The 15837-nt window shown below is 44.3% G+C and overlaps 1 protein-coding gene across 3 annotated transcripts in view; it reads right to left on the reverse strand.

Moving 5' to 3' along the window:
• Positions 1 to 425: 425 nt before the first annotated feature.
• Positions 426 to 15837, reverse strand: part of epsti1 (epithelial stromal interaction 1) — a 43193-nt gene continuing 27781 nt past the window's right edge. Inside the window, exons 7-11 of one of the 3 annotated variants that reach the window (XM_059967813.1) lie at positions 14497 to 14580; positions 12753 to 12826; positions 11491 to 11702; positions 7147 to 7237; positions 426 to 639 (exon numbers count right to left, since the gene is read on the reverse strand). In XM_059967813.1, coding sequence (XP_059823796.1) covers positions 462 to 639; positions 7147 to 7237; positions 11491 to 11702; positions 12753 to 12826; positions 14497 to 14580 — 639 coding nt within the window. In that variant the 3' untranslated portion in view covers positions 426 to 461. Of the gene's footprint in view, positions 640 to 7146; positions 7238 to 7405; positions 8321 to 11490; positions 11703 to 12752; positions 12827 to 14496; positions 14581 to 15837 lie in introns of those variants that run through there. The other 2 variants (XM_059967815.1, XM_059967814.1) reach the window with 2 other exon arrangements.

Consider the following 15837-nt stretch of genomic DNA (forward strand, 5'->3'; position numbering starts at 1 on the left):
CCTATTGTGCTATGGTGCTGATCAGGATTAGAGGCAAACTAACCACCAACCCCCCATCCCACCCCCTCCGCTGGGGGGGGGGGGGGCAGGCTGTCTCCTGAGCTTCAGAATGACCACATCCTGGAAAGTGTCATCACTCAGGCTGCCACACATGAACCGCAGTGATGGCAGCAGCTGGGCTGACAGGGCTCCGCTACCTAGACCTGCTCCAGCTGGGGTCCCCTCCTGCACCTGCACCACTGAGAGCAGGGCCACCCCTTACAGTTCCCACAAACCTCAGGCTCCACGTTCCACGGGTGAGCGGCACCCTGCCATGCCTTTATTTAGACAATTCTCACCTAACAGATAAAGGATTTATTTGATGTACTATTATAGTTAGTTTATTATCCACGAAGGTAACTTGAAACCAGATAGTCACATAAACTCAGAGGGGCTTTGTTTTATTCACTGAACACAGTTTCTCAGACAGTCTTCAAATTTGACCGGGATGCTTTCTGATTGCCTTGTACTGGAACTTCATTTCCCACTCTCCCTTTACGCTCCCGCTGGTCTCTTGTACTCCTTTTGCTCAGTGTGGGTCTTTTCCCCAGACTCCTTCTGGTTGACCGGATTGTGTATCTGCTGCTCTTTCTGTTTTCCCTAAGGTTAAGAGTTTAGCAGATGGAGTATAATGTTAGTAAATGTCAGGCAAAAATAGATCAGATTATTGTTTAAATGGTGAAAGATTGCAGCGTGCTGCTGTGCAGAGGGACTTGGGAGTGCTCGTCCATGAATCACAAAAGATCTGTCTGCAGATGCAGCGGGTTATCAAGAAGGCAAATGGAAGGCTGGTCTTCATTGCTAAGATCAGCGAGGTTATGCTGTAATTGTGCAGGGTACTGGTGAGGCTGCACCTGGAATACTGTGTACAGTTCTGGTCTCCATACAGAGAAATGATACACGGGGTTTGGAGGCAGTGCAGAGGACGTTCACTAGGCTGATTCCAGAGATGAGGGGGTTAGCCTTTGAGGAAAGAGTGCGTTGCCTGCGACTGTACTGACTAGAATTCAGAACAATGAAAGGAGATCTTATTAAAACATAAAATTATGAAGGAGATAATTAAAATAGAGGTAGCAATGTTGCTCCATGGGTAGGTGAAATTATAAGTAGGGGACGTAGCCTCAGGATTCAGTGGAGTGAGGGGGGTGTAGATTTATAACGCAGATAAGGAGGAATTGCTTTTCCCACAGAGTTGTGGGAAGCAATACAGAAGCAATAGAAGCTACCAAATTAGTATATATATATGAGACTCAGATTTTTGCACGCGTGGGGGGAAGGCAGGCAGGAGGAGATGTGTACAGGGTTAGATCAGCCATGATCTTACTGAATGTTGAAGCTGACTTGTTGGGCCAGATGGCCGACTCCCGCTCCTATTTCTTATGTTCCTAAATAACAGGCACTGGATTATTGGAGATAAAACTGGGGAAAGATGAGTGGAGGAAGGAAGAATAAGGAAGTTTTGCAGGGTGGAACAGGTGATTGGATAGATGCTGTAGCAGTGTAAGAGAGGATTGTGTTAGCACATGTATCGAGAAGATGAAAGGGGATACGGGAGTGTGCCAAGTCACTGCAAGATGCTCCCTGCAGATCCAGTCATTATTTCCATTCTACGTCAATGATTTCATCTGTACGAACAGCATGCAGGACAAGTTTTTCACTGTATCTCAGCACAGGTGACAATCTGAATACCTATACCAAACTGGGCTTACAGTGTGGTGGACTGTGAAATTTTAAGGTTCTTGCATCAGGACTAATAAGTTCATAAGCAGGGAGAAAATAAACTTTGAGAGAATACTTGTATATTCTATAAAGATAGGTGATAAGAGTTTCTATGGATGTATGAATAGGATGAGGGCATCTAAGGTAAGTGTGGGGCCTCTAGAGAAGAAGGCTGTTGAACTAATAACAGTGAGGAATATATTTTTTTTGCATCAGTCTTCACCTTGGAAAACTTTACTAATATCTCGAAGATGGGCTCATTTCAAATTAGTGTGTGGAACTGACAAGGGATAAAGCGTTGGAGAATCTCACTAAATGCAGGCAAGGCTACGGGGTCAATGAGTTGCAGGCCCAGAGGCCCGTGTGAGTCGTTACGTCAAGGCCCAAGGGTCAAACCGATGATCAGCCAGACCTGGGTCTGAGGCCTGAAAGTTAACCCTGTGATCCTGAAGGTCAAGTTGGCAGGTGAGGACAGAGACCAACAATCCACAGATCGGCAAGCTCTGGGCTGGACGTTCATACAAACAGGAGTCACAAGGGCTGGTTAATCCCCAGGTTGCTGGTGTTGGAGTCTGGAAGTCGAAGCCCGAAAGGTCAAACCCGTGATTGGCGACTCCCAGAGGTCAGCAAAGCCTGGAGTTAGAGCCCAAGAGTCAAAGCCTCGCAGCTGACTTGTCCAGATGTCAGAAGCCTACTGTCTGCCAGTCTGGGCCAGGGACTGGAGGCTGCAATCTCACAGGCCAAGAAATGGAGGCCGGGAGGTGGCCTGTGGGAGTGTGTGGTAAGGGGCTTGTTCTGCTGTTGTTGCTGCTGCTGTGTTGTATTGTGGGCACGCTATGTCAGCACTGGAATATGTAGTGAGACCTGTGGGCTGCAGTGTTATCACACATTCCAGTGTCAACATAGTGTGCCACAAGCACACTGTACAGTACAACACACCTCACTGCAAGTTTCAATGTACACGTGATAAATAATAAACCAGATCTGAGAAAACCTGCCTGCCTGCATCTTACAGGGAGGATAGTAAACTCTGCTTGAAAATTTCACAACTCTGGGGATTACCAGAACGTTGGAGAACAATCAATATGACTTCCTTGTTCAAAAAAAAGGAGAAAGACAGAAGGAAAGGAACTGCAGGTGAGTTGAAGAACTAATTTTGGCAAGGTGTGAATCCCTTGAAGGTGTGACAGGGAGACATGGTAGAGCAGAATATACCGATATATTTAGATTTCCAAAAGGTCTTGTACAAGGAGGTCTTGTAAATTGGAAGTTCACCATATCAGAGGAAGAGTGTTAAGAGGGTTTGAAAACTGACTGTTTCATGGAAAAAAGAGTTGAAACCAAAGGGTCCTATTTAGATTGGAAGGAGGTCTGGCAGTGGAGTCGTCGCATTGGGAAAGAGAGTGAGCTTTAAAGTGACAGGCAAATGGAAATTTGCAGTCATTCTCGCGCAGATAATGAGCATGCTCTACAAAGCGGGTTTGTTGTACTTCAGTTGTTATTATTGCTCGGGATGTTTGAGATCGCAGTTTAATTCCAGCACCCTCTCCATGACCATATGGGTTCCCTCTGGGTACTCCGGTTTTCTCCCACTGTTGAAAGACGTACTGGTTAGTAGGTTAGTTGGTCATTGTAAATTGTCCTGTGATTAGTTCAATTGGTGGGTTGCTGAATAAAAAAGTATAGGAGGTACCAAATCAACATTTTGCAGATGCTGAACCCAAACTGCTGAAGAAACTACATTAGAATACATTACCTTAAGTTGAATTTCATTGAATTTTAATGAGTTTCATGTGTAGAGTTTTTGGGGCCTTTGAGAATGGACAGAGAGAAAAGGATAGGAGATGTATCTCCCGAGGTTGTGCGGTGAGAATGAGGTGGAAGAGTGAAGCGAGCTGTCTGAACGATCCCTGATGCGGGAACGGGGGAATACTGCCATCTGCTGGCTGGAGAGAATGCAGCTTTTGAACGGAGGGAAAAAGAGGGCAGACAGCGCCTGAAAAAAAAACTAGCCCAGTGATTTACTGCTTTCATCCCTTACTTCCATCCTGCCAGACTTTTTTTTTAGACTCGCTTTTACCTACTCAGTGGCTATGGTTAATCCAACATACCAGCTTCTTTCATAATCTCCTGGAAATTGTTTCAAGATGCATTTTTGGAGTCAGCTTCCCTCATCTTGCTAGCTAAAGGTTTCCAGATTTGGACAGTTCCCACATTGCAAAGTTCTCCAGTCATAAGGTTGACTGCCAATGGTTTTAAATTCACGATCCAATCACAAGAGGGAGTGACTTCTTTTAACTTTTGCTTTATCGAGACATCATTGTGTTCAAAGCCTTCTTCACTTCAGCACTTTACCTTCCCTGATTTAGGACGAATAGTCGTCACATTTCACATAACTCTCCTCAGAGTCCCTTAAAGATAACAAATGTCTGTCAGCCTTCTCAGAGAGAGAAAGAAAAATAAACTGTAAAAGCTTCTGTGAGACTGAAGGAGGAAAGTGAGAGTAAATGTGGGTCCATCCTAGGCAGAATTAAGAGACTTTAAAATGAAGGATAAAGAAATGGTGGAGACCACCAAACAGTGCAGCACATGAACAGGTTCTTCAGCTGACATTGTCTTCACGCTTTGTGTTGCCAACCTAATGCACCCCATTTGCCTACACAAGGCCCATATCCCACAATTCCCTGACTGTTCATATCAGTGTCTCAGTGTTTCTTCAATGTTGCCGTCATTTCTGCTTCTGGTGCTTCTATGACCAGCAGGCAATAACCACTGTGTAGATAAAGTTACTTCATATAGCCCATTTAAACTGTTCCTTGTTCTCCTTAAACATTTTTCCCACTGGTATTTGACTCATCCCTACCCTGGAACAACCTCTATCTACTGTATGCCATCCACAGCTGTATAAACTTCTGTCAGATTTCCCCTCAGCTTCTCCAGCTCCAGAGAAAACAATTCAAGTCTGTCCGACCTCTGATTCAGTCCAGTTAATGTCCTGGTGAACTTCTTCTGTACCCTTTTCAATGCTGCCACATCCTTCCTGTAATGCAGTGACCAGAACTGCTCACAATAATCCCAAAGGTTTATACCGTTGCAACATGACAATCCCATAATTATACTCAATGCCCCAGCTGATGAAGATAAGCATTAAAAAGTTGATCCATCATTCAAGAAGGAAACAATAGATAATCATGGAAACTATAGACCAATGAGTCTCATGTCAGTGGTAGGGAAATTACTGAAGAGAATTCTTAGGGATAGGTTTTATGAGAATTTGGAGGTAGCCAGCATGACTTTGTGCAGGGAGGTCATGTCTTATTGATTTGATTGAGTTTTTTGACCTAGTGGAGCTGCTGATGTTGTCTACATGGATTCAAGTAAGACATTTAACAAGGTTCCTCATGGGAGGCTCTTCCAGAAAATTAAGATGCATGAGATCCATGGTAAGTGTATTGGCAATTCAGATTCAGAACTGGCTTGCCATAGAAGAGAGGGTAATGATTGAAGAGACTTATTCTAGCTGGAGGTCTGTGATTAGTGATGTTCTGCAGGGATCTGTACTGGGACCTCTGCTATTTGTGAGGTATATACTGTAAATGAGCTGGATGAAAATGGAGATGGGTGGGTTTGTAGTTTATATGGATCTGCATAGCAGGTATAGGGAGGTAGGAACAAATGAGGCACTTATAGAGTATAAGAAATGGAAAAGAGCACTTAAGGAAGAAATCAGGAGGTTCAAAGAAGGCATGATGTTGCCCTAGCAGTCAAGGTGAAGGAGAATCCTAAGGGATCTTACCAATATGTTAAGAACAAAAGGATTGCAAGGGACAAACTGGTCGTTGGGAAGATCAGAATGTGAATCCATGTGTGGAACTGAAGGAGATGGGGGAGATCTGAAATGGATTTTTTGTATCTGTATTTATTCCGGAGACAGATACAGAGTCTACGGAAGTGAGCAAAGCTGCAGCAAGGTCATGAACCCTATACAGATTACAGAGGATTTGGTGGTTTGCTGTCTTCAGGCAAATTAGGGTGGATAAATCCCCGGGGCCTGACAAGGTGTTCCCTCGGACCCTGTGGGACGATAGTGAGGAAAGCGTAGGGGCTCTGGCAGGGATACATAAATCATCCTTAGCAACAGGTGAAGAACCAGAGGTTAGGAGGATAGCTAATATTATTCTGCTGCTTAAAATGGGCTCTAAGAATAAACCAGGAAATTATAGGCTGGTGAGCCTCATCAGTAGTGGGAAAGTTATTGGAAGGTATTCTGAGGGACCGGATATTTGCGTTTTGGATAAACATGGACTGATTTGGGATAGTCAGCATTGCTTTGAGCATGGTTGGTCCTGTCTAACCAATCTTATAGAGTTTTTGAAGGAAGCTACTAGGAAAGTCGATGAAGGCAAGGCAGTTGATGTTGTCTACAAGAACTTTAGCAAGGTATCTGACAAGGTCCCGCATGGGAGGTTGGTCAAGAAGGTTCAGTCACTCAGCATTCAAGATGAAGTAGAGAATTGGATTATGTTGGCTTTGTGGGAGAAGCCAGAGAATGGTAGTAGATGGTTACCTCTGACTGGAAGCCCGTGACTTGTGGTGTACTGCAGGAATCTGCAGTTGTTTGTCATCTGCATCGATGATCCTGATGATAATGTGGTTAACTGGATCAGTGAATTTGTGGATGATACCAAGATTGGGGGTGTAGTGGACAGCAAAGGAAACTATCAGAGCTTGCAGAGAGATCTACATCAACTGAAAAATGGCAGATGGAATTTTATGCAGACAAGTGTGAGGTGTTGCACTTTGGTAGATCATACACTGTGAATGCTTAAGCACTGAGGAGTGTCGTAGAGCAAAGGAATCTTGGAACACAGGTCCATAATTCATTGACAGTGACATCAACAGTAGACAGGATTGTAAAGAAAGCTTTTGGCACATTGGCCTTCAAAAATTAATGTATTGAGTACAGGAGTTGGGATGTTATGTTAAGGTTGTATAAGGTGAGGTCTAGTTTGGAGTATCAAGTACAGTTTTGGACACCTACCTACAGGAAGGATGTAAATAAGGTTGAAAGAGCACAGAGAAAATTTTGAGGATGTTGCCAGGTCTGGAGGACCTGAGTTACGAGGAATGATTGAATAGGTTAGGACTTGGAATGTAGAAGATTGAGAGGAGACTTGATAGAGGTATACAAAATTATGAAAGGCATAGATAGGGTAAATGTAAGCAGGCTTTTTCCACTGAGGTCGTGTAGGACTACAACTAGAGGTTAGTGTGAGAAGTTTAATGGGAAAATGAGGGGACACTTGACTCAGAGGGTTGTGAAAGTGTGATGATGGGTCTCCGCCCAAAACATCAATTGTTTATTCATTTCCATAGATGCGGCCTGACCTGTTGAGTTCCTCCAGGACTTTGTGTGCGTTGTCTTGAAATCTGAGTACTTGTGCACAATTTGTATCTATGTCAACGGAAAGCACCCCACCTGCATGCCAAAAACAGCTTTCAGTCAGTTCAGGCAGGCAGGAATTCTACTAAACATATAATTAGCTCCCTACTGAATGAAGCCGTGAACTGGGAGTGCAGGAACTAAAGCAATGAAGTAGGATTCACTCAGAAATGCAGCTCCGGATGAAATAAACACACCATCAAGTTTTCAAACTTGAACAAATTTATTCCCTATTACAGTTTGGGCCTTTGGTTTCCCTTCCATTAACTCTTCAGTTGAAGACATCTCATTAGCTGCGTAAACATTTTACATCTTTGCAGTTGAACAGTCGGTGGTTTACTGAATTTAGCAATCTTCCCTCTATTAATCATTGCTACACTAAGATCTATTGGAATATCAGATGTGAAATGCCAAATTAATAAATGTGAGTAGTATCGTGCAAATGAAAGCAATATTGTTAAAAGGTACTAAATTGGAGATCAGTTGTGAATGGGAGAACAGACAGTGGGCTGAATGGCCTCTTCCTGCTCCCAATACAGGAAATTAAAAGTCGTTGACTTAATTCAATGTTTTCTGTTAGTGGCTGATCACATTTAGAGTCAAGGGACAGGCCCTTCAGGTCACCGAGTTTGCAGCAACCATCATTTACACTAACTCCTTTTTATTCTCCCTTCATTCCCATCAACTCTCGCCAGAGTCCACCAGTCATCTACACACCAGAGGACAGTTACAATCGTCATTTAACTCTCCATCTTGCAGACTGAAGGAAATTGGAGCACGTGGGAGAAATTCACAAGATCACGGGGAGAATGTGCAAACTCCACACTGACAGATCTGAAGGCTGAGATTGGACCCAGGTCACTGGAGCTCTCTTGCTGCGCAGCCAAGTGAAGATCTAAAGCTTTCAGGAGGAGGGCCACATTGAAGTTGAGTTGACTGCCTGCTACAGAAAAAAGGTTAATCCAAATCATTCCACTTGGTTCCAAGTTGCTTATTGTAGAAGCTCGATCACTCTGGCAAACTCTCCATCACATTGTTGCAAGAATTCCTCAAGAATCGTCAGTTCATAGTCAGGGAAGAAGGAAGAAAGCTTCATCAAATCCCAGTCTGGTTTGGTATCTGTTCATCAGAGCATAATGTGAATGGAGTCAATCAGTGACTATTGTGTTCACATTTCTGAAATAGCGATCAGATCTCCCTGTATCCCCTCCTGAGCATAAGCTTAAACTGCACTGTATATACACAGTACACTAACAAAAATAAATGTTTTACATTCATAAAACACAGAACAGAGAGGCCCTTCACCCATGATATTATGCTGTCCTTTTTTAGCCTACTTGAAGATCAGTCTAATACTTTGTTCCTCCATAGTCCTCCACTTGCTTTCATCCCTGTGCCTACCTAGAAGTCTTTTAAATATCCCTAATGTATCTGCTTCCACTACAACCCCTGGCAGTGTGCTCCACTCGGAGTAAAAAGCCTTCCTCTGATATACCCCTCCAACACTGATCCAATCACATTACGATGATGCCACCTCCTATCAGCTATTTCCACCTGGGCAAAAAGGGCTGACTGTCCCTTCTCTCCAAGCCTCTTATCACCTAATATGTCTCTGTCACGTCACCTCTCCTCCTCCTTCACTTCAAAGAGGCAAGCCCCAGCTTGTTCAACCTCTCTTCATAAGACATACTCTCTAATCCGGGCAGCATCTTGGTAAATCCCCTCTGCTCCCTCTCTGAAGCTTCCACACTCTTCCTTTTTCCTTTTGTAACTGAGTGAAAGCAGTTAGTGCAAGCTTAGCTCTGGAAAGGAAATGAAATTTGAACAATTTCACACTTGCATTTGTTCATTGTCATGTTTAGCTTTGAACCATCACCGACATTTTAACTAAGTACGTGAAACTATGAACCTTTCACTAAAGAGGATGACAAAGGCCTTTCACCATCCCTCCCAAAACACATCACCACCACCTATAAGACATGATCACGCAAGACTCTGAGATACAGGAGCCGAATTAGGCCATTTGACCCGTCGAGTCTGCTCCGCCATTTTATCATGTCTGATCCACTTCCCTCTCAACTGCATTGTCCTGCCTTCTCCCCGTAACCTTTCACACATGACTCATCAAGAACCTATCAACCTCTGCCTTAAATACACCCAATGACCTGGTCCCCACAGCTGCCCGAGACAATGAATTCCACAGATTCACCACCCTCTGGCCAAAGGATTGTAATTTGTGGAGTTCCACAGTAATTTTTGCTGGGACCTCTGCATCTGTGATGTATGTAAATGACCTGGATGAAAACCTAGATAGGTGGGTTATTAAATTTGTGGATGACATGAAGATTGGTGGAGTTGTGGATCGTGCAGAAGACTGGCAAAGAAAACAGCACAATATTGATCAGTTGCAGATATGGGCTGGGAAATGGCAGGTGGAGTTTAACCCAGATAAATGTGAGGTGTTGTACCTCAGCAGGGCAAATGCAGGGAGACAGTACACTGTTAAGGGCAAGATCCTTATCAGTGTTGCTGAGCAGACAGATCTTGGGGTCTGAGTTCACCGCTCCTCGGAAGTGGCTACAAAGGCTGACAGGGTGGTTAAGAGGATTTACAGAATGTTTGCTTTTATTAGTCAAGGCATTGAGTTGAAAAGTTGGGAGGTCATGTTGCAACTTTATAAAATTCAGGTTAGGCCACATCTGGAGTATTGCATGCAGTTCTGGTCACCCCACTATAGGAAGGACGTTGAGGTTTTGGAGAGGGTGCAGAAGAGGTTTACTGGGATGCTGTCTAGTTTAGAGGGCATCTGCTATCACGACAGCCTCGATAAACTTAGGTTGTTTTCTCTGGAGCGGTGGAGGCTGAGGGGCGGAACTTTACAAGATCATGAGAGGCATTGAGTGGACAGAGTGCATCTGTTCCCCGGGGTTGAAACGTCTAATATTAGGGGACTTGCATCGAAGGTGAGAGGCAGTGGGTTCAAAGGGGATGAGAAGGCGTAACCTTTTTCTTCAGAGAGTGGTGGATGCCTGGAATCACTGCCTGGTCTGGTGGCAGAGGTAAATACATCAGAGGCTTTTAACAGGCGTTTAGACAGGCACACGGATGTGAGGAAGGGAGGGATATGGACATGGTGTAGGTAGGAGGGATTGGGTGTTGTTGATTTGCTTTTCAGCTGGTTCAGCGCAACATAGTGGGCTGAATGGCCTCTTCCTATGCGGCACTCCTCTATGCTCTATGTTCTAAATAAATTCCTCCTCATCTCCATTCTAAATAGACATCTCTCCTTTCCAGGGGTTCCCAACCTTTTTTACACCATGGACCAATACCATTAAGCTCGGGGTCCATAGACGCCAGGCTGGGAAGTTCTGCTCTATTTTGAGGCTGTGTCCTCTGGTCATAGACTCTCCCACTATAGGAACCTCCCTCTACACATCTACTCTTTCAAGGTCTTTCAAAATTCAATAGGTTTCAATGAGATTTGCCATCATTAGAAACACAGTAACACAGAAAACCTACAGCACAATACAAGCCCTTCAGCTCACAAAGCAGTGCTGAACATGTCCCTACCTTAGAAATTACCTCGGCTTACCCTTAGGCCTCTGTTTCTCTGAGCTCCATGCAACTATCGAGGAGTCTCTGAAAAGACCCTATTGTTTCCGCCTCCACCACCGTCGCCGGCAGCCCATTCCACACACTCACCACTCTCTGCGTAAAAAACTTGCCCCTGACATCCCCTCTGCACCTAAATTCCAGTGAGAACATGCCCAGAGCTCCTCATGTGATAACCACTTCATTCGCAGGATTTTTCTCGTGAACCTCCTCTGGACCTGCTGCAATCTCATCACATCCTTTCTTAGATAAGGGGCTCACAACTGCTCACAATACTCCAAGTGAGGCCTCACCAGTGCCTTATGAAGCCTCCAGCTTACATCCTCGCTTTTATACAGAACATAGAGGAGTGCTGCATAGGAACAGACCTTTCGGCCCACAATGTTGTGCTGAACCAGCGAAGAAGCAAATCAAAAACACCCAATCAGCAATCCCACCCCTCACTCTAAGAACCATTCCTCCCCCTCTTTCCATTACCTACTGGCAAAGCAGTTTGGGCTAAAACATGTTATAATTTTGTGACAACTTTATCTCTAACCCTGGCTGAAACAGAAGTTTCCTGTCTTGAAACACCGAGATTCCATTCCATTTCGATCACTATTTACCTCAAAATAGCAGTGAACTGTTTTTTAAAATACTGATTTTAACAGTCCGAATTTCTGCTAATCATCCATTACCTTCAGGTGAACTTCTACTGATTTCAGATTCAGCCAAAGTATCACAGAGGTTTTCTTCTTCCTGAACATCTCCATAATATTTTGATGCAGTAACGTACTCCTTGGTATCCTGTCCAAAGGTTTGCTCATCAGGTACATGAAGTGACATGAGGTTGGAATTCTGACTAGACTGACCTCTTCTTTCAAGGTTGTCCAAGAAAGCATTATTCTTCCTATTAGAAGAGAGAAAACTCATCAAGAGTTGAAAACATTGATTATATACTTAGTGACCATTTTATCAGGTACACCTGCTCTTTAGTGCAAATATCTAATCAGCCAATCACAGGGCAGCAACTCAACGCATAAAAACGTGCAGGTATGGTCAAGCGGAACAGTTGCTGCTCAGACCAAATATCAGAGTGGGGAAGAAGTGAAATGACTGTTGGTGCCAGATGGGGTGGTTTGAGTATCTCACTAACTGCTGATCTCCTGGGATTTTCACACACAACATTCTCTAGAGTTTACAGAGAATGGTGCAAAAACAAAGAAACACCCAGTGAGCAGTGGTTCTGTGGGCAAAAACACCTTGTTAATGAGAGGCTAGAGGAGAATGGCCAGACAGGTTCGAGCTGACAGGAGGGTGACAGTAACTGAAATAACCACTCATGACAACAGTAGTGTGCAGAAGAGCATCTCTTAACACACATGTTGAACCTTGAAATGAATGGACTACAGTAGGACAAGCCCATGAACACACACCATCAATAATTACGTCCAAAACAATGGAAGTATGATTTATCAATGGCAAGCACTTGTAAAACACAGACTACAGAGAAGCTTCACTCACTATACCATTACACAGGTGATGGGCACACTTGTCCACTCCCACATTGGTTCTGGTCTTTCAGCTCTCCCATAAAGGTTCCCCTCATCACCTTCCTTAACAGATTCTAGTACTGGAGCCCTTGTGTTCCTGGCTGTCTCCCACCCTCCCCCCCCACCCCCGATGCAGGGTTTGAACCTGAAATGTTGGCAATTGTTTTCTCCCCACAGGTGCTGCTTGACCTGCTGAGTTCCAACGGCTGTTGCCCCCTCACTGCATAGAGGAATGGGCACACCTCCCTCACAACACAGAATGACAGGCACAGCTGAATCACTAGTGCACACTTTACTGTTCAACATATGACAATTGCTTTGTGTTGTTTCACAACAGAGGCTCCGAATCTTTTTATGCCAATGACCAATACCATTAAGCAGGCTAGGAACCCCTACTTTATACACACCTCCTGCGATCTTCATGAAGCCTTTTCAGCTGTTCAGCTTCCTCTTCGGATTCCCTCTCTGCTAAGTATTCACTCTAGGAAAGGAAATTACATCAATATTATTTGGTTTTATATATATATTTAATTCATGGGTAAAGCCCTCCCAACCACTGAGCGCATCTATATGAAATGCTGTCGTAGGAAAGCAGTATGCATCATCAGAGACCCCCACCACCCAGGCCATGCTCCTTCCTCGCTGTTGCCATCAGGTAGAAGGTACAGGAGCCTCAGGACTCGCACCACCAGGTTCAAGAACAGTTACTACCCCTCAGCCATCAGGCTCTTGAAAAAAAGGGATAACTACACTCACTTGCCCATCCATTGAGATGTTCCCAGACCAATGATCTCTCTTTAAGGACTCTATCGTGTTATTTCATGTTCTTGTCTATTTATTTATATTTGTTGCCTTCTGCACTCTGAAACTGATATAGTTTCTATATGCCCACAGGAAAATGAAACTCAGGTTGTATATGGTGACATAGGCACAGGAGTACGTTCAGCCAGAGACTCATTCCACCGAGATGTAACACTGAGCGTCATAGGAAGTCATTCCTGTCTGTGGCCATCAAACTTTACAACTCCTCCTTCAGAGTGTCAGACACCCTGAGCCAATAGGCTGGTCCTGGACTTATTTCCACTTGGAATAATTTACTTATTATTATTTAATTATTTATGGTTTATATTGCTATATTTCTACACTATTGTTGGTTGGTGCAACTGTAACGAAACCCAGTTTCCCTCGGGATCAATAAAAGATGTCTGTCTGTCTGTCTGTCATATATGTACTTCGATAATAAAACTTACTTTGAATTTTGACCTTTGGTGTTGATGCTGCTCTCTGAGTAAGAGGATTCCCTGTCCACAGTCTAACTCATTTCCTAATAGGAGATCTAATATTGCATCCACCCTAGTTGGTACATCTATATATTGATTTAGAAAACTTTCCTGAACACATTTCACAAACTCTAACCCATCTAGACCTTTAACAATATGGGAGTTCCAATCAATGTGTGGAAAATTAAAATCCCCTACAATCACAACTTTCTGTCTCCTGCAGTTGTCTGCTATCTCTCTGCAGATTTGCTCCACCAATTCTCGCTGACTATTGGGTGATCTATAATACAACCCTATTAATGTGGTCTTACCTTTCTTGTTTCTCAGCTCCACCCATATGGCCTCAGTAGACAAGCCTTTTAATCTGTCCTGCTGAAGCATGGCTGTAATATTTTCCCTGACAAGCAAAGCCACCCCCACACCCTTCATCCCTCTGTCTCTATCACGTCTGAAACATCAGAACCCTGGAACATTGAGCTGCCAGTCCTGCCCCTCCTGTAGCCAAGTTTCAGTAATGGCTTCAGTAAAGTTTCAGTCGATCCAGGCCCTCAGCTCATCTGCCTTCCCCACAATACTACTCGCATTGAAATATACACACCTCAGAAGATTGTTACCACAACCTTACTATTTGTGACTTTGCACGAACTACTAACATCATTTATTTTTACCCCCGTCCCACTATCTTCTCTGGCACTCTGGTTCTGGAAGTAAAAGCATCTTGGCCACTATGGTGTGCTGCTGAGAACATTAAGCTACTTTTGGTCTTGGCAAGAAGAGAAATATGCTCTTTACATAGCAGTCGGGTATCAGGTCATTTTGATGGCAGTCACTTTACATTTCGTGTTCCTGAGGCATTGTACGGCGTGCTTACTTTTCTCCTTTGTTCATTCTTCATCTCCTGTAGTTTTTGGTCTTCTGCCTGCTTCTGATGCTCCTTATAAGTGTGAGTCTTGGCCTAGATGGCAAATGAAAACATCAATGTTAGTTGTACATCAGATTGAGTCAGTGCAGGAAGCCTCAAGCATTAGCAAGGGCAAATAAATATAAGACAGGGACAAGTGGAGCTGCCATTGTGTGAGTGGACCAGCGTTAGAGTGGGGAGGTTTGGGCGTGGTACAAATCTAGTAAGTTTTTTCTTACTCATTTTTCATTCTTTGTCTGTTAGTACAGTCATAACAGTGAAATTGGCTCCAGGGCTGCACTGTGTTCTTTATGTGAGATGTGTCAGACCTCCAACCTCCTGGATAACCAAATCTGCACCAGGTGCATCGAGCTGCAGCTCCTCAGAGAACGTGTTAAGGAACTGGAGCTGCAGCTCGATGACCTTCGGCACATATGAGAAATTAGGCAGATGATAGACAGGACCAACAGAGAAGTAGTCACCCCTAAGCTGCAGGAGTTTAGGAAATGGGTGACTGTCAGGAGATGGAAGGGAAATGGGCAACTAGTACAGAGTACCTCTGTGGCCATTTCCCTCAATAGTCGGTATACCGTTTTGGATATCGTTGAGGGACGACCTACCAGGGGAGCCGCATTGACTCATTCTCTGGAACGGGCTGGCACTGTGGATCAGAAGGGAAGGGGGGAGAAGAAGACTACAGTAATAGGGGATTCCATAGTTCGAGGAGTAGACATGAGATTCTGTGGACACCCAGAAGGTATGCTGGCTTTCAGGTGCCAGGGTCAGGGACATCTTGGATCGGCTCCCAAACATTCCAGAGTGAGACTTGGTACACATTTGCACCAATGACATAGGTGGGAAAAGGGAGGAGGTCCTGTAGAGAGAATTTGACTATCTAGGTATGAAGCTGAAAAACAGGACCTCCAGTGTAGTAATACCTGGATTGCTGCCTGAGCCACATGCCAGTGAGAATAGGATGATTTTGCAGATGGTTGTGTGGTTAAGAAATTGGTGCAAGGGGCAGGGTTTCAGATTTCTGGAATATTGGGATCTCTTCTGGGGAAGGTATGACCTTTACAAAAGGGACTGGTTGTACCTGAGCCCGAGGGGACCAATATCCTTCCTAACAGGTTTGCAAGAGCTGTTGGGAAGGTTTTGGCAGGAGGAAGTGGAGCCGGGGTAATACTGCTGAGGAAAGGGCTGTTGGTTTACAAGCAGAGGAAGTGTGTAGTGAGACTGTCAGGAAGGGAGGCAAATGTTAGGGCAAAATTGCAGTCAGTGGGATGAGCTGCAGTGTAGCAGGGGGACAAA

This window comes from Hypanus sabinus, chromosome 4 (genome assembly GCF_030144855.1).
Source record: "Hypanus sabinus isolate sHypSab1 chromosome 4, sHypSab1.hap1, whole genome shotgun sequence".
Taxonomy (NCBI): domain Eukaryota; kingdom Metazoa; phylum Chordata; class Chondrichthyes; order Myliobatiformes; family Dasyatidae; genus Hypanus; species Hypanus sabinus.